The sequence below is a fragment of the Hyposmocoma kahamanoa genome, unplaced genomic scaffold (assembly GCF_003589595.1).
Source record: "Hyposmocoma kahamanoa isolate Upper Pololo Valley unplaced genomic scaffold, ASM358959v1 87, whole genome shotgun sequence".
NCBI lineage: Eukaryota > Metazoa > Arthropoda > Insecta > Lepidoptera > Cosmopterigidae > Hyposmocoma > Hyposmocoma kahamanoa.
The window spans coordinates 6395012-6421448 of NW_020654422.1; the positions used below are offsets into that span (position 1 = coordinate 6395012).

Below are 26437 nucleotides of genomic sequence, written 5' to 3' on the forward strand. Positions count from 1 at the left end.
CAGTCAGTGCCGCGATCGACGCCGGCGCATCAGCTCACTCGGATACACGCCGCTCTAAACTCTGAAAACGGAGTGTCGTGACTTGTTTTGAAATTATAAACAATATATACAAGTGCTATGAGCCTGAACCACGATTGCCGGCGAGTGTTTTGTAAACTCTTGTGTTGTGACAAGGATTGCTTTTACTTTAACTTGTGCGAATAGAGACAAAACGAGTAGCTCCCTTCAATTCGGGTAAGGTTTCTTTTAATTTTCAACAAAGTGAGAGAAAAACAATTTTAACGCTCACGTGTGGGGCCGTGAGCATTATTCAGAACGGAAAGCGTAAATATAATCACAGCGAGTTCACCACATTTTCTCGGAGCTATTAACCAAATTTGCTTTACAACAAAACGAAAAACGCTATCCGTAACGTCAGCATCATATCTCTATCTTTACGGCCAACCGTTTATTTCTTTGTTGTCAAAGTCATGGTATCAAAAATGTTAAAGATTTATTATCGACATACCTACCGAGTACCGTCGCAAAGGTAATATTACCTAGCGAGTTGCGCACTCAGTTGGATCAGTTGCGCGTTTGTTTTCTCTGACCTTTCTAATTTCACGAATCTGACGGAAGAAGTTACCTACAATTGTTCGCCTTGCATCCGCAATTCGTACTTAGAATTACATATCTTGAGTATCATTAAAAAGGAATATTTGTATGTATACCTACACCCCAGAATCTTCTTTTCCTAGTCCCAGATCATTACCGATATAATTATGTATCAGAACAACTGAAAATGATTTTTTTTTTTTTATTACTATACTTGCCAATACCTTGTCAGCTCGTATCTTTATTTGTATTATAAAGAGCATCAAATAAGTTATCACTCAAGAATTGACAAGATTACAAATATAAATACGTTACATACAAAATATATACAACGTTTTATTAACATTCCATTCGTCATTCGTAATTGTATTATTATATAATTCATCTTACGAATGCAATAACAGCTGCTTCAAATAGTTACTGCTAAAAGACGTGGTTTAACGCATTCGGTTCACTTACATGTACTCTATATGTATATTTTTGTTGGCAATTGATTTAATAAACTATAAACTGTGCCCTTCGTGATCAGTTTGCAATAAAATGGATTTCGTACTCACCTTAAAATTATTATACAGTCAACAATAATTTTAAACCAATATCAGACTGATTACTACTATCTTTCGATTCGGTGTGTGATACTGAACACGAAGCGTGTTTAATACTAAGCAAAGTGGAATGATTCCTTAGTAAAGGAATCACTAGGTAAAGTGAAATGTTAAATTTTTAACAATTAAGGTAATGTTTTGATCATTGACTGGCGTCATTGGCGTATTTTAGAACGTGTCTGACCATAATAAATATGTTATTGTTGATGTAAAATAAACATTCCTTTTCAGTATTACAGACTGATTGCCTCATTACTGCGTTAAATAACCGTTGAAGATTCATGTTTTTCCTACGATGTACTTGTTTTGATGTATTTTCCGAGCACCTGTTATATTAGTACTGGGATCGTTAATTAAACTTTCTACGAAGGTCATGGTAATTGACCAGCAAATGAACCGTGTTTTATAGCTTCACATTATGATAAGCGGAGAAAATTGAGATATTAGAAGAAAACGTACCCGGGTAAACATATTTCTACTACTTATCTTTAATTGTTTAGAATAACGGCGTCTCGTTTGCGAACGGTGAATATAAACGGCGCTAGGAAATAGGTTAATGTAAAGCCCACGTGAAATCTTTTTTTTTTATAAATAGCATTGGCGAATGCGAACACAACTAGCTTTTTAAAAACGCCATTAACTTCTTAAATAACGATGATTTACAAATTATTTGACCTAAAGGACATTTGGCTGATTTTACAGACAAGAAAAAAAAATTTTTTTTGTTTTTAATTTTTTACCTATACCTATGATGGCAGTAGGTAGAAAGTTTATCAAGGTATAATTGTTTATGTTTTTTATAAAAAAATATGTGTTTTGTTTGTCCTGAAAACCAGCCAAATATCCCTTACGTCAATTGACTTTTAAGCCATCGATCACATCATTAATTAAAACTTTTGTATTAAAAAACCGACCTCAAAAATTTGTGAAATTACATTTATTTGGAAACTTTTATTGAAATCGGTTAACGGAAAGTGGGTACAATCCAATAAACGGGAGCCACCCTTAGAGGTGGAACATTCTCTTCAAATTTTAATGGAACCACTACTGAGGTACCCCCTTCACAATAAAAAAAAACATCGAAAACGGTTCACAAATGGCAAAGTCTTCGCGTAACATACAGTTAATTTGAGAACCTCCTTCTTTTTTGGAAGTCGTTTAAAAATAGTAAATATATACGTTGTTGGTTTCAATTGATTGTTAAAAATAAGTAAGCAAATAATGGGTATATTCTTTGAAATAACGTAGATAGCTATGGCGACATTAGTCAGATTATGTTACAAAAACAAAATTGTTCCATTCTAAACATAAAAATATTGACAAAACACGAATGCTTTCACAACAAGTTGACCACGCTAAAGCTGCCGCAATAAAGTGTAGTCGTGTACAGTTACCGACACGATACCAATTTTTTTTTCTGACGATTTCGTAGTTGTAAGAAAAAATCGTACCAATAGAAAAAACTGCTGAGTTTATTAAAAGTACGTACATAATTTAATACACAATCACAAACAGTGACTGAACATTTGGTATGAAATCAAAGAAGTGTCTCCTTGTGTAAAAGTTCGTCCAAGGAAGTACATGAACCTATCTATTTTTGATGCTAAGTAATAGTGTCAGCATTACTGTGTTTCGGTTTTTAAGGGTAAAAGTGCTGGTGAAATTATAGGCACACGAGACTTATCATCTTATATCTCAGGGTCATATTCTAGAACTCTACTCAATGCACAAGTCAGGATTGCAATTGAAACACAAGCACTGGAAATACGACCCTAATGGCAGGGACTTGAGTATGATTTCGAGTGCTTTAAACCATACTCAAATCCTAACTTGAGCATTGAGTAGAGTTCTAGAATACGACCCTCAGGGTTAAGTACCCCTCAGATCTTCATGATTTAAAGCTTTGAGTGACACTCCACCAGGCGCACAACTTGTTCGTTCCGTCACAAGGACTCACTAAAAAATCTTTCAGTAATGTTTTTTAAGTAAAACCGAGCTAAACTAGAGAAAATTCTTTAAATACATGTATCGCCGGGAATTGAACCTAAAACGTACATAATAATGAAATGTACTCGCACCATAAACAGAAATAGTAATCAATTTTTAACCGCCTGAGGAGGTGCACAATTCGACTGTCTTTTTTTGTGTATGTTCGAACCGAATTTGATAATTCTTTTTATTGTTTTAAAAGAGGGTACCTCCGTATAGGTCCTATTTAAATTTGAAGAAAATATTCCACCTCTAAAAGTGGTAGACTAGGGGATGAATCCGGTTTCACGCACTTTCCGTTAACCAATTTCAATAAAACTTGGCAAATAGATGTCATTTCAATAAAAATTCGTCGTAAAGTCGTAAATTCGGTTACTTTTTAATAATGATAGTGTACTAGACACAGTCGGTGAACACTGGGCAAAAAGAAGATTCCAAAACATAACTCGCCAAACATTGTAGCATTCGGAACCAGGAGCATTAACTTTAGAAAAGAGTTGACGTTGCCCCAATTGGATAACCGGAAACGAGTAATATGCACATAACCAGGCTCATTCTCGAAGATGTTAGGGTCCACGGCTCTTAATTCAGGTGGGCCTTACTTACTTTACAATTACTTGAACATATTTGACGACTACGTTTTGACGACCTCGGTGGCCCAATGTTGCCACGATTCGATTTGAAATGATTCCCAGGACCACTTTTCTAAATTTGTTCTGGTCTGGTTCTGTTGTTCTGGTTCTCATAGTACAGAGAATTCCTTAGTTTGAGACCAGGCAATTGGTGTGGTTGTATGGTAAAAAAACCTATCGTTGATTCAAATGTAAGGGCGCTCCTACACCGCGAGCATTAGGTTAACGCTTAATGTTAACACCGATTTGCACCGAGCACCGATGATCAATATTATGTGTCAAACTCCTATATTTTGTAACTTCTGTGATCAAGTTGTCTAATTAATATAGTGCACCTTATCAGTATAAATTGATATAGATGCAAAACATACAAACTTATTGAAAGTATCAAATTTAATTTGTGAAGATATATATAAAGTATTACAGGGCCCCCGAAAACCCTGGGCCCTGTTGAACTGTACGTTTTGTCCCTCCCTGAGTAACGACTATAACAAGCGTGAGTACCGTCTTCCTCCGTCCTCTTGATGATGATGGAGGGTCACGAGCGCTAATCAAAACAGTATCATAGTCAACGTTATTTTTATAAAACATCTAAATTTAGAACTCTGCGTCAAATTCGTCGTATCTATATTGACGTGGAATTCCGATATAAATAAGTTCAACTTAAGGCCAACAACAGATATTAAGTAACCATGATAGGGTTATGTTAATTTCGCGCTAGAAAATATTGCTGTTGTAATTTTCATATTATATAAACTTCAGCTTATACATATTTATATGTGCAAAGGTATCTGCATCAAATTAATTAGAAGCGATTATTGTTTTTGACAGTCATCGAGTACATGTGATAGTCATAGATGGTAAGTAATAAATATTATAATATAATAATAAAATATAATAATAATATATTATATATATAATAATATATATATAAAATCTTTATTTAATTAAAGATAAAGCCAGAGGATTGTCTGAGATGATGAGTGGCATCTCTCTAAACACGGTTCTGGCAGCGTCGTGGGAAACCGCGACATTTATGCTGAACCAGCGCCTTTTCACTGCCATGACTTCCAACACTAATTACTTTAATTAATTATATGTGTAGTTATACATTCCTTTTGTTACACAATTTGTTATTTTAGGTGGTTAAATATAATAATCATTATGGTATTAATTTTAATGGATCTTATGTAAATAAGTTGTCATGGAAGTGAATAAAGTTTTTATCTAAGTCCAAAAAGTATTTTAAATGTCACTTTTGATGTACTACAGCAATAAAGATGAAAACTTACGTAGTTAGATACCTAACTTACCCAGAACGTGCCAGACAACCACACCAACTACCAGGTCACTAACCAGACAATTCCCTATACTATGAGTACTCGAGTGATAGAATACCGAGACCAGAACCAATTGAAAAAAGTTAATTTTGCCCAAATTGGTCCAACCGAGAATCGAACCTAGGACCTCCGCATCCAGCGCCCACAATGCAAACAGTTAAGCCACCGAGGTGGTCGTTTTTTTTTATGAAACCAAGTAACGGGACGAAAAAGTAATGCGCCTGATCGTGTAACAGACAAGCCCCTGTTCATCACAGTTGCAGCATAAATCGCAAAGATGTGAGGCGCACTGCCACTGCCCCCGTCACCGTGAGACAAAAAGTTGACAAGTTCCATGTGCAGGCATATTCTATTTTTACATTCACCTTGCTACATAACTGCTTGGCGGCAGAAATAGGTAAGGTGGTAAGCTACTTACTTCCCTGGACAAACTCTTTCACAAGGAGCTCTACTGCAACTAAATTTACTCATTGTGCCTTGCACCGAACAGGTACACTCGTGCGCTCTATAAATGGACTGTAACCCCTCTTTTACATTGATTTTTCGTGGGATTCGTATGTGAATGAAATAATTAGATAAAACAATACGGGACCGTATAGGTTAGTAGCAAAAAGCAATAAGTTTCTTCCGTTCTTAATATAGCCGCACTGTCCCGGGCTGTAAGAAGGTCAATTTAATAAAGATCTGTGATTTAAAGTTTCACTGTTCTACTAAGCGGCTTATAATGCTGCCTCAATAATTTACAGAAGTTGTGTGCGACAACTAAACATACTTTCTTTAGTAATGACACATTTTAACATTTTACACAAACCAGTAAACAAACAGACGGCACAACTGAAGATACTAAGACAGTATTATTAGAGCACAGTCCAATGACCTGTAATCGCAACTGTATCTGTATTGTAAGCGCATCGCGACTGTAATATGAGCATTACTGCGTTCCAATTTGGACGGGTAAGGGTGCTGGTGAAAATACGGACACATGGGACTTGTCAACTTATGTCTCAGGGTGACGGGCGCAGTGGCAATGCCCCTAAAATCTTAGATTGAAGACACCTTTGCTTTTGCTGACTATCACTTGTAAGGAGCTGCCGTCCGATCTAGGCGAACAGTTTTCAAATAAAAATCAATCTCATGTGCAATAGACCTTTTCTCCACATTGTCATCTTTATCATTTTTCAACAAAAACACCCCACCGCCGTTACCTCCGCACGCAGCGCAATAAGACAGCCGTAATAGGTCGCGCGTAAAATGCACAGATTTTACGCCGAACATTTGGCAACCGAATATTCGACGCTTCGGCCGAGAGCGTGGCCGAATATTCTGTATTCGGCCAAATCACTATTCGTGGCATCTCTAATTTAAAGCTCTGAGTGGCACAGCAACTGTTATGGACAGGCGTGTCCTTTACCATCAGGTGCACGATTTGTTCGTCCTGTCACTTGGTATCGTAAACAAAATGTGATAAAAGCACTTTTCACGTATGATCACATGGAATTGTTGTTAAATGTTATTATTATAATTTTATTACTGACGATCATAGTTATCCCTTGACATTGTATTTCCAATTGTAATATTGTGACATTGATAACATGAAATAAACGATTCTATTCTATTCTATTCTAACTTTACCAAGGGAATGCTCATAGTATTGTGATTTATATTTGTATTGAATCTTAATCATATAAAAAAATTGAGAGTATTAGACTGCAATTCAATAATGTTTATACAAGAACGAACAAACACTATAATTAAAATGTATATACCTACATAAATTTGTATAATGAAATCATTCTTAGCTATGAAATTATAAGAAGGTTCCTATACGTATGGCGAACGAGTCCGGAGCTCCCACTCGTTCTTCCACTTATGGGACAACCGTTAGCCCGCATTGTGCCTTAGAAACTTTCGTTAAGCTCTAACTGGAACACACTCAAATCTCAGTGAATTATTACTCACAAAATCCAATCTTATATTAAGATCTACAGAGTATGTCTTGTATTACCGCAATTTGGTAATTTGAATAAATAAATGATAAAGTTGATTGTCATAAGTCATACCTTACACATTTTTATAGCAAGGACTTTGGATTCTGTTATAATAAAATGGAATAAGGTTCAATTTAAATAATAATTATTAAGCTATTGATTGCACTTAAGAAAACAAACAACTACGTTCAAAATACTATATATGCAAAAAGTATCTGTTCGATAAGAATGGTGTATCAAATAATTATCACAAGGTATTTTTGTTAGTGGTCTTTGTTTTAAAAAGTTAAATATTTACTTAAAGTCCAGTCGTATTTAGATACACCCCATATGCAGTTACAAAGACTTGTTGTAAACTTTTTGCGATGGGTCAATCACTCGCATTAATGTTCGTTCTTTTTGCATACGTATAAAAGTCCATATTTAACATTGTAACTAAATTCATACTTGATGACTATTGCTTAAATCATCCAGATATTATTTATGACGACCACCAGCAACATCCTTGTGTATATATATATACTGACGTAAAGTTTTAATTTAAACAGTAATAGTAGAGCATCATCCTAACACATCTCGTTGTTGAATTCGAATCTCTTTTTAGGAGAGGGCTTGGGCCAGAGGTTCCCAAACTTTTGTCTGGTGAACCATGTGCCCATTTTTTCTGCTTTGCGTAGACGCTATTCTAATATTATTTTTTCACAAATAAATTCGACAGACAGAGAGAAGACAGCTGACACAGCACTAGTGAGAAACAATATTAAAAAAAACAATTTGAGGTTATCGAATATCTTGTTTGTTGTGAGATTTTCAAATACCTCATATGTAATTTAAATGACTATTAAAAGTCTGTAGTGTAAATCTAGTAATAATGATGTATCCATTTATGGAAAGCCGAAATCTCGATTATAAACGGGTTCCACTCTCGTGGACCGCATTAACGTCTCATGCATCGCCAATTCTTTTTTTCGGTGGCTTGGTTGTCTTGCAGGTTAGAGTGGATCCCTAGGCGTCGACATAAACTTTGGGAATCATCGTTTTAGACTATAATCCTCCACGCTAACCAATACATGTTGAGGACTTTACACGTTTTCCAAGGATCTTCGCGATATTTTCCTTTACCGTTAACAAGAGATTCATTTCTATTAAACATTGACAATGTCAATTTTTAGAAACTAAAGCCATAAATACATGCCGCGCGCCAACCTCTCAATTAAAAATAATCGTTCTGCTATGAGACTACCACCGTTCTTAATAAGATAGCATAAATATCACATAATCTTCGACTACAATGACAAGTTTTTTTTTTTCAAGACATCCGTGCAAGCTGTATAATCCATGCATTTTATATTTGAAGATATGAATTGAAAATATTTTTTTGTTTTCACTGCGCAAACTTTTGTATTACATAGTATCAATGATCTTATATAATAAATATACATATTTATACGTTATGAATGAACGAATGAACGTCCTTTATTGTACATTAAAATCTTACTGTTACTAATCTCACCATTGACCTGTATTATAAAATTATACTAGGAATGCAAGCAAGATGAAGAAGCCAATATGCAATATCTAACGTAACTAATATATCGTGCTTAACATTTATCTACAAGCAATGTACCCCAGGTTCCTATCTTTGATCCGGACATAGCATATGTTGGGAGCACAGCCCTATGTGAATACTAAGTAAAACACTAATGTCCACTTGCACTAAACTTAAGTATGTCTTAAACCAATGCTTAAATTGATAAGACACTCTTAACACAATGTATTAAGAGTCTCTTTTGCATTGCAATTATTGGTTTAAGACGTACCTAGGTTTAGTGCAAGTGGACATAAGTAAATAATCGGCTATTTTGCACTTGTTAAATCAGTGTATTGTAATTTGTACGGAGCACATAGATTACATGAGAAATCAACGTTACAAGAGAGAGTGTAATATGTGTGCTCCGAACAAGTTACAATAAACAGATTTAACAAGCGGAAAATAGCTTATTCTTTATCATAACTACAGTCCACATAAGGCCCCCAATAGTTTCTATATCAATCGTTTGTATATTTCTTTGGCTTGTACTGCATATTTCCATTATGCAATCTACCTTTTCGCCACAAGCAATTCAGCAATTCAGCCTGCTGATTGAGAAATCGAACTTTTTTTGCATGGGTTCGGCTGCAAGTAGTTCTGATTTAGGTATGAATGAGTTTGGACCTCGATATAATCACAACGAGGTATCAAGTATTTTTATAAATTATTCAATAGGTAAGTGCACATTTGACCTCTACTTTCTCACCTGATAGAAAGTAACGATGAGGTCGACGACGGAGCTACTCGGAATACACGATAGTGAATACACTATCGTCTTGAAAAAGTCCAAGTAATAGCGTTCGTGAGTATGATATCCGTCTTTGATTGTACTACACGCACACACCAGTTATATACCATACTCTTATTATTTTAATTTACATAATTTTATTTAATTCACAGTGTTGAGTGAAAAGCAGCATCAGAGATGGCAATGAAGGAATGGCTACAATGGCTGCCGCCGCCGCGGTCGCTACTGGCTCTGTTACTGGCAGCGGCAGGATTCAGTGGACGATTATTCGCATCCCACGTCACTCACTCACCAACACTTCTGGTGGACACGTGTCACTCGCTCTGCAGGCTTGTGGGACTCATTACTACCGTTCTCGCTTATAAGGTATGTACAGTGTCAATGTTCTTTATCGAAAGTTGTTAAATGTGCAAATGTTAATCGCATTTGAACACTTATTTTTAAGTATAACTATAATAGTCCATGTATATTCCAAAAATATAAAAAATATATAGTTTTTATGATATCCAGTAACGCGAACAAGGCGTACGCTGGTAAGAAACACGTACTCATAACAGTTGCAATGCTACTTAGAGCTTAAAATCACATAGATCTGAAGGTCGCTGCTACTGCACCCGTCACCCTAAAACATAATTAGATAAGTCCCATGTGCCTGTAACTCGGGAACGCAGTATAATGGGGCAGTACTGCGTTCCTGAATTACATTAATTATTGCGTTACTGCTTGGCGGCAGAAATAGGTATGATGGCAGTACTAGTATAGAACTCCACTGCTAGTGAATAAAATAAAATAAATTACATGTCACGTCATTCACACTTATTATTATGAGGTTAAGCGTTACACTTATACACTATACCTAAGTAGAATATGAAACTCTTGTATTGGTTCGAGTAATACGCATTAATGACTATTAAATCATATACATATAAACCTATTTATCTCCGTAGAAATATGTAAATAACTTTAGTTTCGTAACCAAGACATCTACGCAGAAGACAATCGTTTATAATCGTTAGATCGTTACCCCGTAGTTTTTTTACCTGTTGCTTTTGAGAAATACGTAGGTGTATTTGGTTATTTACTTGAATAGTTTTTATACTAAGGTAAATATAACAGGTATAATAAATACGATTTTCCCAAGTGTTTACAGTTTTTAAAAGCTCACGAAATACGTGTTGTGTTATTTCCTTTCAACAATGTTCCCACAACATTTCCAGACAATACCCAGACCAAAGAAATTCAATTCCCATATCAATCATAAATACACATATACATACTAAATCAAATTACGATCTCTCACTCGGAAACCTTCTGAGACATTGAGGTGAAATAAAGAGAAGTTTGTAAGTAGAAAGACCCGCTATGATCTTTGAAAGTTGCATCATTATTCATTCAGCTGTTTCGAAGCATTTAGACACCGAATAGACAGATATTAGGTACTGAATTCAAGCATTGAAATATAAGAATACTGATGAAATTACAGGCACACATGATTTATCAAGTAGCAATAGAGCTCCTCGTGAAAAAGTTCGTCCTGAAAGTACTGCCACCTTACCTATTTCTGCCGCCAAGAAGCAATGTGAGCATTACTGCTTTCCGCTTTTGAAGGGTAAGGGTGCTGGTGAAATTACAGGCACATGGGACTTGTCAACTTCTCGTTCTAGTTGTCTCAGGATGACAGATGCAGTGGCAGTATCCCTCTGATCTTTACGAGCTAAAGCTCTTAGTGGCATTGTAACTGATATGGACAGGCTTGTCGCTTAGCATCCAACACACGACTTGTTCCGTCACATGGTATCATAAAAAAACAGATGACAGCAATTCTAAAAACTATTTACATTTACACAATTTACAAACATATACAACTAAACAGGCATCGTATAAAGATACGTATTATCCCGCTTAGATGTTAGTAAAAAATCTTATTTATTTATTATTTTACTTATACGTAATATGAACGAACACAAAAATAAAAAGAAACATTTACAACAATTTCAACATTTACGGTCGAATAAAAAATGGTCTTTGTAGTTGTGCCTCCACATGTACTTTATACTTACTAAAGGCCTTAATAAAAATGTAATTGATACTAATTGCATCAGTAAAAGAATCATTAAAATTGTTCCAATGGGTACTTTTAAAGAGAATCTCGAGCGCACTTCACACACACGTGGGAAACTAATGTCTATTAATAATGGAAAACCGCTTAATCGTCAAAAAAATCGTTCTGTTATTTGTAATTGAAACTGTGTTTTTAATTCAACCGTAAACATAGTAAGAACCTTGAATGTAAGATCGTTTTAATGTTAACATTAAGTGCTCAAATCATTCGATTATGTATGAAATTGATTTTTCAACCAAATGGTTGAAAAATCAACCATGATGAAATAGTTTAATAAAACGTTCCTCTAAAAGATTAGAATAGTGTATTTCTAAAAATAAAAGTGGCACTACGACATTCAGTAATTTCATCAACTTCCCATAATTCAATAATAAAGCGTTATTTTCATTAAAAAAAACAATGCGGACATGGGCGTACTCTGGATACCGCCATACTATCTACTGTTCGATAAAAGTTTTTATTTTGCAATACAATATAAGATGCGTTCATTAATTATTCCACTGCTACAATTAAAAGGTAATCCAGCACACTCGGATGCGTAAGAACGTGGCTGAAATTAACTATGATCGGAGACAGATTAAATGGCCTTTGTATACTCAGTGTACATAGAAAATTTGTTAACGCTGTGGGCGATTCTTTCACGAAAGACGTCGTAAAACGTTTTGCTGAAGACCCTCGAAAGTTACTTTTAAAATAGCTATCCTATATAATTAAAGCATTAAAATAAAAAATACCTATTTTAATTTGTTTACTTATTTGACTAGGCACCTATAAAGAATGAACAGGATATCCTGCGCGTGTTTTCCGTATGTACTTAATGTTTACTGTAGGTGTGTTCATGTAGTGTGTAAGGCAATACATGCACGCGGGAACCGGCTTGAAAAAAAAACTGATTTGACCAATAGAACCTGGGTACGCTCATGAATGCAGAGACCCTGAAGATTTCAATGTTAAAGTGTTTTGGAGGCATGTATTCCAATTCTCTATTGTCCTATAACAGTACGAACGAGCTGACGAAAACACAGGTCGAGAAGGCAGACTTCGGAACACATTCGGCTGGGCCCGAATAGAAGTCGTGGGCCGATTATGCGTCCATGTACTATTCGCCTCTTTCACGTTGGCGCTGGTAGTAAATGCTCTGCAGCTAGGAGTCCATTCTTCGCATGGCCAACCCCCAAGATACCCTCGCGTCATCGTTGGCAGTGCCGTGATTGGTCTACTACTGCACGCCCTTAACTATATGCTGCTTGCCGGTATGTATATGCTATACCTACTAATTTTACCTAAAACAAAACTCAAATAATCTTTATTTTATTGGTAAGCATATGAAACTATAACTAAACTGCTAATTTGTAAGATAGATTCCCTTGAGAAAAATAAGTAAGAAACTCAAGGAGTTGCTTTTTGTAAATAAAAGTTATTACACATTTAATTACTATATTTATTTCAAACATCGTAGATAGAGACTACCTGCAAGAGATAAACGTGTCACTACAAATTTTCGTCATCCAAGTACGCAGAATTAAATTAAATGTTTCAATAAACTTGAGTCTCAAATTTTTGTTTCACTGTAGTTTTAAACCTCGTGAATGGCAAATTCTGAATACCAACCGGAATCTTACCTATTATAGCAGCGTATTATACATTGCCCCCTAAATGAATTTGTAACTTTGCGAGAACGACTACAGCTACTTTATTTTTATTTCTCATATTAACGTTAGGTATGTCTTAAAATTAATGTTCTTCTTAATAATAAATTACATTTTCATAAATGTACTGTGAAATGTGCTAGTGTAAGAATTTTAAGGTCTATAAACTCTCAAAAACCCTCTGGCCTTAAACAGTTGCCGCATTCAATATCGATAGATTACCAACGTCCAGCCTCCATGCATGACCAGCGAACGGACTGATCACAAAGACAGACTCTCTAGATTGACAGGACCTTAACATTATACCGATTTTCTGTTGGGCAGAAGCCGAGGAGGGCAGTCCTAACTGTTGAGGTTCTATACATATAGATTTATACAGGCTGCTTAGCCTGTTATATATATATATGTCAATAGCCGTGTGACGATATGCATTGTTTTCTATTTTTTTCTCCAACTTCTATGATGTGTTGTGTAATTTCTGTTACGATAAATATATAATATTATAATTAACATCTCTCATCTTCTTCGCTATTTCTAACATGATAGCAGAGCTTTTCAACAAGAAGTTTAAAACAAGTAAGTAAAATGAGTAATAATATCGTAATACCAATTTTTGACGGAACGGATTATGCCAATCATTGACTTACATATAATTGTAAGTCAATGATGCCAATTGAAAAATTCGACTATTGAAATTTCTTCAATTTAAGAAATGTAAGGAAGTAGTTATTAAAATAAAAAAAGGAAACAGATGACGCTACTCAGTAGGACGAATTGGATGTTCAAGCTACAAATTATATATACAGCGCGATTACCAATCAACAGTTGGAATATATCAGTGAGTAGCTAGAGTCCACATACAAAATTATTTTAAAATTTGACGAAATGTATTTAAAACTATCTACAGCGTTACGAATTGTATGCAGAAATAATTTAGAAAATATAAAGCTAGCGAATATTTTATTCGGATGTTCATATTTTCTTCGATGATTCGATTCGAACGATGTGTCAACGATTTAAAAAAGGCCGGCGCCATGTTATCGGAAAGTGAAAAATTAAACTATATGTTAAAAGCGTTGCCCGGAAATTACAATACATTAGCGATTTAATAGATGTTTTGCCAGAAAAAGAGAACCGTAGAATATTTAAAAAGTAAAATAAGAAAGACGAAAATCCAAAATGTAGACGAAGAAATGCCGAGTACCTCGAACTGATTCAAAGTGGCATCAGAGAATAAGCGAACATGTATTGAAAAAATTGGGCATAAATAAAGAGATTGTTGGAACGGAAACCGTGGTCGCGGACGCGGACATCATGGTCGAAGTCGTGGTCATGAACGTGGCCACTACAATTTTGCACCAAACAGAGGTAGAGGCAATTACTATAACATGGAATATTATAAAAAGAGCTTCCCCACATGTATTGTAAAGGCCGGGCAAATAAATTGGCTTTTAGACAGTGGATGTACAGACCATATAACAAATACTGACGAATATTCCGATAAATGTGTAACATTAAAAGAACCAATAAACGTGAGGGTTGGAGATGGAAGAGTATTGAAAGGACAAAGGTTGGAAGCATTACAACTTACTTTCCTGTTTATAGGAATAAAAACAAAGTGATAATAGACAAAGTATTTTATGTAAAAGTATTTCACATAATGTGTAAAAACCAAATATTAGAAGGATTACCTAAACAAATAGAAATGGATTATATGAAGTATACTATTTGCGGAAAGGAGTACATAAATACCAGAATATTTCATTTCGCGAGAGAAAAAGGTATAATGATCAAGCCTAGCCCAACATATGTTCATGAATTAAATAGCACAGCGGAAAGACATAATAGATCGATAATGGATATGGCACGATGTCTCTTAGCTGAAGTAAAGGTTGACAGACGTTATTGGCCAGAAGCTATCAAGACCGCCGCTTATTTAAAAAATCATGTAATGACAATACAAATACCCAAGAAAGAAAACACCATTTGAAATAGCTTTTCATGAGAAACCAACTGCAAAATACTTGAGAACGGTAGTAAAGTTTATGTAAGAGTACCCGAAGAAAGACGATCGTCAAAATGGGACAAAAAGGCAGTAATGAGCATTTTACTGGGATATACAGATGTTGGATACAAAGTATTGATCCATAATAGAGTAGTCATTGCAAGACACGTGGATGTAATTGAGGACGATGTTAAGCTTATTGCTTTAGATGATAATGAAGAAGAAAATAAAAAAGATGAAGAAAAATGGGAAGATACACTAGATGAAATTGAAACAGAAGACGCGATACCTAATAATAACGTTAATGAAGTGATAATGAATAATAAGAACTTCTAAGAGACAAATTAAAGCACCACATCAATTTGATGCAGACTTTGGCTACTACTGTACAACCGTTAATTATTGTGACGCGACGGTCCCAGATACTTTTCAGGAGTCGACTACGTGTGACGAGGCTAAACAATGGAGAGGCTATGGACCGTGAGATGAACAGCCTAGTGAATAATTGATTACTGTTGCCGTATAAATCTAATGACGCGTGTTAAGGTTCTATACGTATAGATTTATATCTACTGGCCGCTTAGTTTGTTTTATATAACATATGTCAATAGCTGTACGACTATAAGCATTGTTTTTTTATTTTTTCTCCAACTTCTATGATATGTGTTGTGCAATGTGTTACGATAAGTATATAATATTATAATTAACATCTCTCATCTTCTTCGCTATTTCTAACACTAACTAAACCTCTGACAGGAGCAGGCTCCTCCTGACCTACAATTGTTCTGTACAATTGTAGGTCAGGAGGAGCCTGCTCCTGTATCCAGTCCAGCATCCGCTTACACAGTTCTTTTATCAAAGAGTGATTATCCATAAACATGCAATATAAGTCAGAAATTATCACTTGATTCAGCGATGAAGAAAACCATTGTAATCAAACCTTTAGACCTAGTACGTCTACAACCCATATTAGGCTAGCGTGGTAAATGACGACCTATAACTCTCTGTTTCCAACTACCACTTCCACCCTTTAAATGTACGAAGAACGGGTTGAGTTTATAAGTCTACACAATCCAAAAAAGTTTACGGATTTTTCGTATTGCTAGACTTTGTCCGTAACAAGAAGAATAATTTATTATATAGGTCCACAATAAAATCGAATAATAGAGTTAAAATTGCTTAATCTATTATACTATGTGTCCGGGACATAAATCGAGCCACCTTGCATTTTTATTCTTAACGGGCAGTACACAAAAATATTGTTATCACCGAAGAAAACAGTTTTTCCCGGTTTTATAAATTAAAATTATCAACAAGGACTCATGGAAATGACGTTTAGTATACCAATTTCAAAATAGCTAAGTGGTTTTCGACCAATCAAACATTGTTTAAACTTAGGCCAATTAATACTGAAAATGCAAGCTGGCTCGATTTACGTGTCCGGGAGTGTATAATTAATTACATAATTCATGTGATAATGGAGTCGGAACAGATACGCATCAGTTTTGGCATGATGGCATAAAAGCCTTATTATTCGCGCTTCGGTGAACATCCCGGAGGCGCTACATAAACGTGGCAACCCCAATAAGACCCTGAAAGCATATTGTACACGCAGAGGGTCTTACGCGCCCTGTGAATATTTGAACCATAGACCACAAGTGTAAAAAGACTGACAATATGCTGTAAGCAGTGTACTTCGAGCGAACTTACATCTACGGGCCAACGCATTGCACCTGACTAACAACGCCCTAAATTCTCGTTCTATGTCTAAATCGTCCCTTAGGTCTTCGGAAACCCTTGCTAATGGATTATTGACTAAGTACTTTATTTATAGGAGTCCTGAAAAGTTTAACCTGTGGCATATCAGGATAGGGCTTCGTGCATGACTTAAAAACAAGCAACTCATATCATCTATATCAACCTCATAATGTATACGTATCAACTAATGTATAACTTTATGACATCCTTGTCTGAACATAAACGTACAAATAGATTTGTAAACAGCTACGGTTATGATAAACTAGCATAGCATTCACAGCGAATTTTCTAGGTTGTTTGTGATTATTGAGTATGTAAACAACATCATAACAATTGCATCGGCCTAAACTTACGTAATACAAGCCGCTCCAACAAAGAACTATTGGGAAAAACAAAAGCAATTGTATTATAATTTACCTGATAATAACCAAGCGGTTGAAATAGTCAACATCAACATTACAGTTGTCAACAGTTCGTGGCAATAGGAGCCATCGTATTTGTAATCTACCTTACCTGAGATTTCTAACGAAATAAGGGGTGAACGCGGGGCCCGGTTGTTGAATAGGTATATAGGATAATAATAAAATTGTTTTTGCGATTTTTTTTATTATTTTACTCTGTTTGTTTGATATAATATTAAGTACCTACGAACACCATCTGAAATAGTCAGACAGAAGATCCAAATCAGATTCTAAAAACAGATAACAAGCTATCTGTTTTTCTTCCTTTCAAACTTACTTCTTATTTCTTCCTACTTCTTACTTTCTTCTTCTGGCAGTCCAGTGTGGTAAGCGTTCGATCACCCGGGCAATATAAGTTGTTTCTTATTTCTATATTATTTCAATGAAAACATACAAAATTAATAAAAAAATCCTTTAAGTAAAATTAGCTATATATTAAGCGTACATTACGTAACATTTCATTCCCCATCAAGCCCTATTGATTTTTTCCGCCCTGTATTTATTAAAATTAGATAAGTACAAAAAACAACAGAGAAACCAGTTTAATACTAAAGATTGGACGTTTCCTCTGACCCACTAAACATTACTAGGAGCCGGCATTGACCTTACACATTTATAAAGTGCAATCTCACTACCATTCACAAAACTAAATCCATAATGAAGTATATAACCTTTAGCATTTTGTCACAATGATTACTAATGTTATTATGTCATCTAATCATTATATAGGCACTATAGGAGATAATTTTGCCGGTAAAAAGCTATATAAGTAAAGAATTATTCTGCCAAAGTATAAAGAAACTTTTTTAATGTAATATAATTGAAAACGTCCTCCTATTTTCCAGGTCGGTTAAAAAACAACTTCATGTATATGCAATTTCAAATTTTATTAAAAATTTATGAATGAAGTATTACATAAAATAGTGATAATAAATGTATACTTACTAATATAATAAATAGGAAATATAATACAAGGATCAATTTCGATGTCACAGTTCGGATAACAAATTTGTTTTGGTTAGATAAACCTTATACAAACCGGTCGCACGTTTTGGTTGATTACCTATGTAGAAACCATAACATTCAACGACAATTCAGTAATTTTCTGGTAATTCGTTCATCAAAACAACTGTACATGCATCATTTAAATATTTTTAATCAACAACACGAAGACAACTTAAAAACAAAGATCTAAATTTTAAATGATATGATTCACCAAAAGCAAAATTTGAATAAAATGTATGAGTGTCCCAACGGTCACGCGGTCATACCTCGATGACGTTACAAATGAGGTAAATAGTGGAATATGATGAAAAAGTCATTGAATAACAGTTAGTTAGACCGAGTTTCTAGAACGTCCCTCGAGGGTGCAAGGCAACAGACTTGAAAGGGCTCAATACACTTTCTAATAACGCCTTTTTAAGAAAACTTGCATGCAGGCTAACACCTTCGGTTATCTGGTTTATGTTTAGTTTTTCTTTACATTTAGGTACCATGAGATTGTCCTCGCCTATACAAACCTATTGATGTTAAATTTGCAAAAAACACGATGACAAATTCAGAAATTATTTTTATAGACCTCCGTGTATGAAAGTCGTCACCAATTATGAGGCCGAATTTGACACTTGTCATCGTGATGCGAATAGGCATGTGGACTAATCATTTTTTTTCACGAGAAATCGATTCAAAATTTTAAGAGTTTGTGATTGTTTAGACTATTTTTCGGTTCATTCTTGTTCAGGGGGCCTGAAAGGCCAAATCGTGCAATTCAGTTAAAAGCAATTCATTTACAGAATTCCTTGCAATTTAAGGAAAGAAAATGTTATTCAGTATCATTAATTTTAAATTGTACATAATAGACAAAAATAAATTAAAACTAAAATTAAGATACTGAATCTGTAGCAATTCCTCGTATTTTCGTAAAATTGTCCCACATTCCGATGAATTGGATATTCTTTTGATTTTAATTTTATAATATTCATAAATGGTTCATTATGAGAATTTAGTGTAAATAAGTAGGTATGTTCATCAATAATACAACTACATAAGTCAATATTTTTTCCGAGAAATCGGAGTAACTCTGTGAAATTCGGCGATTAATTATTTACAACACTATTATTTAAGAAAAAATTACTTGAGGACGTAACAGTTTTTAGGACGTTTCGGAATAACTCCAAATTGCTTCTTATTTTGGAATTTATGCGAAAACAGTACTTCAAATGTTTTGTCATATTATGTAATGTTTCAATAAAATGTATGTATTTTTTACACTCAATTATGCTAGTAATTGTTTGTTTATTGTTCCGTTGATCACATTTAAAGTTACATACTATCGCCTTCTTTAGCCGTCAAATTTGGCCTCTTATTTGGTGACGACTATAAAGATTACAATGTCCCGAACTTGGCATTGGATTATTCAGTCTGAAATTTATAAATAGATATGAGTAGATAAGTGTATTCTTCGTTGATGTTTTTAAGTCTGAGATTTTAAAACGAACTTTGAATTTATTAAGCAAGAATGGCGAGCTAAGCAAGTTTTTCGGAATTACAAAACGAAGTTTAAGCAACAAATTACTTCTTTAAGTTTAGTATTTAATGTCTTGCTTAAATTTATTCAAAGTGCGTTTTGTAAATATGAAAAACTGGCTCAGCTCGCCATTTTTACCTAGTCGAAGACAAACTTCGTTTTATAATTCTCAGACTTAAAAACAACAACCAATAACATTTAATCGTTTCCAGCCAGCCAGGGGTGATCACGTCTCTCCGAATATGTGATGTGATGAATAAAGATTCCTTACAATTATTCACAGGTCGCGAGCTTAGTTATAGTCGTCGGCTGAGTATGACAGAAGGAGGTGGAGTTATCCTCAAGACTGGAGCAGGAGAACCAATACTCGCACACGCTCCTACCGATATTGCCAGTAAGAAAACGATACCAGAATTAATAAATCATCAGTATTAAGTTCCTAGATTGTCGCGATTGTTACATAGGTCTCATGGTCTCAGTGAGCCCTGTAGAGCTAGCACGATAAGGCGCGACTCACGCGAGAGCGACATAAAGCGCAAGATCTGCATGCGAAAATAGCAGTATCTCGCAAGTCGCGCCTGTCGTGCTAGCTCTACTGATCATAGGAGCTATGAAGGGCTCGAAACGTTGGTTTAATTGAAAAACCAAATAAACGCGATTTAGATCTGAAAAAAGCAGCTTCATTTTCATCAGTAAAAATACGACTTTTTATTTTATTTTTTACCTTAAAAGGCAAGAATATCTGAGACTAAGGTTTGAATTTGAAATAATTTTTTTTTTATTTAGATCCGAAAATAATTATAAATATCCTCATTTCCAAATCGTCAGCAGTTACATACTTTGTAAATATCTAGTCTTATTACTGGGTAGTCCCTTCAATTTCGAATTTCATACTAATAGTATAAAGAAATCCCTATATAGTTTGTCACTGAAACATTCTTACTTTGCTGGCAGGGATTAGATAAATTATCACCTTGTTTTCACCTCAATGATTTGTTTTTATATTAACACTATCGTACATACACGTGTATTTCCTAACACATAATCGCAAGTGCTGATTAGCTATACCTATAACTACAGCAAGCGAATAATGGGGAAAAAGCAAGTTCCTGTTTAATGTTTGAAATCTTGACACGCGCTACCAATTGTACCTACGAGGATAAAAGATCGCATTGATAACTAGTGCACAATCGATTCGGAAACAATATATGTTTATTGTTTCTTAAATCAATAATTTAGATCACAGCGGGTATCAAAAAATTACGAGTAGTCATGCATGTGTCAATATATAAATGCCTAACTATAACAATAAAATCTACAAATTGTTTTTTGTTTACAATCTTATGTTAAATATGTTAGAAGCAGAGATCAGGATAGGCGGAGTCTATTTACCTTAACTTTGAGGAATTAATACACATTGAATGGAATGCCTCCCTCTGAAAACCCGGAATTATTGTTGTATTGTATTTTATTCTATATTTTTGGTGTGCAATTAGAAATAATTATAATGATCATGCATATATTTTTTCTAAAACTTGTAAGTCGATTGTTAAAGTTTTCGCGATTGTTGCACATTAGAAATGAAAAGTCGTTTACAGGTCGAGCCGTGACCGTGGGACCTGTAAAGGACCCGAAATGTTGGTTTGTTTGAAAAAAGAAATATACGCAATTTAATCAGATTTAGATCCGAAAAAATAATTCCATTTGCAAATAAATGTAACTATTTAAAATTTTTGATTTTTATTTCGAATAATACCGGAATTTCAGAATCAGGTATTATTTATTCACTTTGTGAAAATTACTTGGAAGTTTAGACAAACATACTTTGCTTATTCCGATGCACAGGTTATAAGGACGAAAAATGTTCCACCATGTATGTTGCCTTCGTTATTTCTGCGTCAGGAGACACGTGTTAAATATATTGATAAAGGCAACAAAGTACGACTTTCGTGTACTGATAAAGTTTTGTTATATCAGGTAGTCTGTTCGTGATGGGTGCTGGACTAACATCTGAGTGGGAGCCAGTGGCCGCGCGGATCGCCGATCCTGCACTCTCCGCTTGTGCCGCCATAGTGCTCGTCATATTTAACTATCCCTTCAGTAAGTACCAGACGAAAATTGCCTAAAAAAACAGAGGCCAAGTGGTTTGAAAACACAAGCACAGGTGCTTGTGTTTTCCACCCATCTATAAATATATATACCTAAATATCATCAACTTCCTAAAACCATTTCCCTCCATCACTCACACTTTTAACGTCGTGTAGTTTAAATCGCGGCGTGATATCAAACAAAGGCAACGATAAGGAACAGTTAGCGAAACAACAAACGTAACATTATGCAAATTTGTAAATGGGGAAATATTTACGTCACGGTTTACATTACGCCAATTACGAGTTTGCACAGCATGCACCTCGATTCGTCAATCGGTTCAAATTTGAAAGCTAACAATTTAACAATGAGCTGCGCATTATCAAACTTCCTGCTTTATAAACAATTAGTAAGGTTGAGATAATGATGATTGTTCCACAACGTTCAAGATCGCAGTACGTACAAGCAGCAATACGAAATAAAATTTAAATTAATGCCGCTGTCGCTCTCTCGTTAGGTCCCAGTTATCTTTTCCATCCTTCAATTCCGGTTTTTATTCTCACTCCTTCACTGTTCATGCGGTCAGACTTTGGAATGCACTTCCCATTACTATTCATGATAGCAAATCCTTAGCAATTTTCAAAATGAGAGTTAAGCAGCACTATTTATCGACTGTTCCATCCATTTTATAGGTATTTCGAGTACGAAATATGTATTTTATCTAAGTATTTGTATAGTTAGTTTGTATAGTTTTAATAATTTTATATTTTTGATATTGTTTTTTTTATTCATAATTTTTGGTTTGTTGTGCACGTAAATCCGTTATTGTAATTATTGTCTCCTAAATACAGGAGTCTGCAGGTAGAAATTTCTATTAGAAATAAGCAGTACCTTTTGTTTGTGTTTTTCTTGTTACTAAATGTGTTTTTGTTTCTTTTTCTGTACCATAAATAATTAAATAAATAAATTATCGATTGCGCTGATATGATCAACTCAACCTTTACTTCCTGTGCTCCTCGCTAAGTCCAGATCCCAAAAGCGATGCCACACGATGCGTTGCGTCAGCGTTGCGACGACGTTGCTTTGTATGCAAGTACTATAAATAAACAAGAACGCCATGCCAGAAACGGTGCGTTGAAACGGCACGCTACAGTAAACAACTTAGTTTATTAAAATGAAGCAGCGTTGCAACGTAGCAATGCCCGTGTGGCATCGCTCTTACATGTTTGAAATACAACACAACTTCCCTAAAATACAGGCCTTCATATGAAAGAGCATATTATGTAAGCTTACCTGTAGTATCTTTCGCATAAAGAGTTCAATCGAAATTTCAGTGCGTTCGGCGGGATTGATTCTCCTGCAGACGGTGCCCGAAGGGCTGGGCGCATGCCAATTGCGCGCAGCAGCGCTCAAAGTACCTGGTGTGCTCGCTATTCACGAACTACACGTATGGCAGCTACATCGTGACAGGGTCGTTGCCACTGCGCACATTGCTTACAGTTCCCATGAGGTTAGTAGAATACACTTCGCGGGTTCAGCGAAGAATACGCTCTCCCAAAACATAGGTCAATTAAATAGTTGATTACATCACTTTACATTACCAAATGATACACAATAAAACTCAGTAAGTGACGTGATAACGATATATATATATAAGTATATAATATATACATAATAAATATATAAACAATACATTACATATACACAATATATAGGTAATTAAGTATTTAGAACTGCTTTTAAATATGCAATACCTACCTACTATTCCTCATTCTCATAGTTAATTATTGTAAATTGGTTCTTCATTAAAAACAAACTAGCTAAACAAGTAAAACGTTGCTTGAAAGTATTAATTGTCTGTATTTTCAGGACTACATGCGCAGCTCAGCTCTCGTATGCGAGTTGTTCAAACGTCACGGGATCGGACTCGTGACTCTACAGCCTGAGTTCGCTCTGGCCTCAGCGGTAGGAAAGACGGGTAGGATTTCGTTTTAGCCTAAATATCTACGTACAATAATAAGTTACTTCCCTCGGAAGAAGAACTTAGTACCTAAGTAACATCTGAAATGTGTCTCCACAGATAATGAAGAAGAGAAAAAGTCATTACTAGACTTCGCCAATTTGGCATGCTCGTGTCCCTGCGCGAAGGAATGTAACGCACCTAGGTGTTGTGAGCCCCCAGGAAAGCCGCCAGTCACGCGCGTCTAGCCCTACCAAAGTGTTCTTGCAAGAACTTTTCATACCGAGTTAAAAATAAGTGGAATTGCACTTTTTCCATAAAGGAAAATCGTGTTTTTGACATGCGTTTGAATAAGTCTTACCCTAGTTTTATGACAGAAACTGATTATTAGGTGGACGCTCTTTGAGAATGTTTTTTGGGATTGTACCCTACACAGTATATACTAATTAGTAGTTGTGGCAGCGATGTAAGCAAAGAAGTTCCATTCGAACGTAGAGGCAAACGAGCGGGTTTCTAAGTTAGTAATGATAGCCCACCGCGCCGCTCCCGCGCCGGTGAAAGTGTTGGCACGTAATGAATAAAACCAGTGTCGCGCTTCGCGCTGCGATGCGTCATTATGTCACTTTATACTGCATCTTCAATAACGATCTTGGTTGTGAGTTATAGCGAAAAGAGTGATCTCATCCAGCCGTTGACAGATAATGGACTTATTGTCACTCAGGCACACAATACAAGTTGGATTAAACTTGAATCACCCATTGTAACAACTATACTAAAGCTACAGATGAGATGATATCCCAAAACAAGGAGCAATGCTCAACGTAAACTAAATATAAGATATAATTGGTTAAGTTTTCTTGTACATACGTAACTAAGCTTCCCTTGAATAACTTTGAACGTGTACAAAAACAGTGATTTGAAAAATATGAAATGACGAAAACGATATAAAAAAAGTTTAACGTTAATGTTAGTAAACTATTTATTATTATGTATTAGGTACATATGACAGAGATTGATTGATGAGTCAAAATATTTAATAACAGATGAATTTGGTGAACGATACGATACATAATTTTATATGTGGCGTACAAAGAGACTGTGATGTCCTTAGACAGTATTATTTTAGGGAAAGCTACATAAGCAATTACACGACAATGTAGGTTATCTTAATTGTAATTGAATAACGACGTTGATAAATAATAATAGAGTCTAAGTGTTTTGTGTACAAAGTTTTGTTGACAAATTGATTGTAATAATAAAGTATTTTAACAAAGAATTTTCTCTTATCACCCCTGTTAATGCTAACAACAGATAAAAGTAGGTATACCTAATTGTTTGTACACACAAGATATCTTTTTAGAACAATAAGGAATAAATTAATTTATTTTAAACACAAATATAATACATATCTTATGTAAGGTATACCAGTTCATTTATTTTTTTAACACGCTACCGTAACAGTCTATACTAACTATTAATTTGAGATGTACACATAATTTGTAAGAGGGTCTCAAGTTTTTGCTTATTTTTAAAGTATTTTTTACTAATGTTGTTTGTTATCATAAGAACGATTGCCAGTTGAAATATTAACGGACTTTTTTGTTGCAACATCTATCGAGCCCATTTGATCCTAATTCGCGTTTTTAGGTATCGATTATTTGCAAGAAAACAATAAATATATTGATGATTAAACCTTAAGTTATTAAAATAAAGCATATTTACAATATTGTATTCTAAAGTGCGTGGACGATAAATAACATGCGATGGAAGTATGGCGGAAACGGTGCACTTACAAGCGAAGTACATAATCTGCAAGTGTCATCGACGCGACGCCAATCACTTACCTTACATTCATTACTGATGTCACAATTACGCTCGTATATTACACGAGTGCCTTCAACAATCTTCAATCTCTACTAGAAGTGCAGTAAAGTATAATGTTATTTAATAAAATGGTTGAGCTAGTGGTTATTCCTATCTGATCCCCTAATCCACCGCCTATTTTATATCCCAACTGATTCCCTCTATATTTTACAACTCCCAACGGATCCCCCATTGCATTTATAAGGTAAGTACAGTCAAGAGAAAAAGAAGTTTGAAATCAAATTCATTCATTCATTTATTGATAAATTGTGATCAAAAGTTGTAATTATCACAGACAATTGTTTTTTTTTGTGACAGGTCATTAATATTGACATTGCAAATCACAAATAACAAAAACTGAGTCTTAAGTAATATTTAAAATATAAGTTTAATGTTATAATTAATACATAAAAAACTAAATACAATACAGTATAACCCTCTAATACATTTTCTTGTTGAGTCTACCATATGTCATAGTACCTACCAAAAACAAACTTGTAAGTACCAGGGTATCAGG

General features: G+C 34.9%; 1 protein-coding gene across 1 annotated transcript; it reads left to right on the forward strand.

The window, feature by feature from the left end:
* LOC113235138 (zinc transporter 1) lies at nt 1–25132 on the forward strand. The gene is made up of 8 exons (XM_026470733.1): nt 1–234; nt 9640–9853; nt 12610–12862; nt 20293–20403; nt 21987–22109; nt 23432–23607; nt 23967–24075; nt 24178–25132. The coding sequence occupies exons 2-8, from the start codon at nt 9665–9667 to the stop codon at nt 24303–24305; spliced, it is 1089 nt and encodes a 362-aa protein (XP_026326518.1). The 5' UTR covers nt 1–234; nt 9640–9664; the 3' UTR covers nt 24306–25132.
* The last annotated feature ends 1305 nt before the right edge of the window (nt 25133–26437 follow it).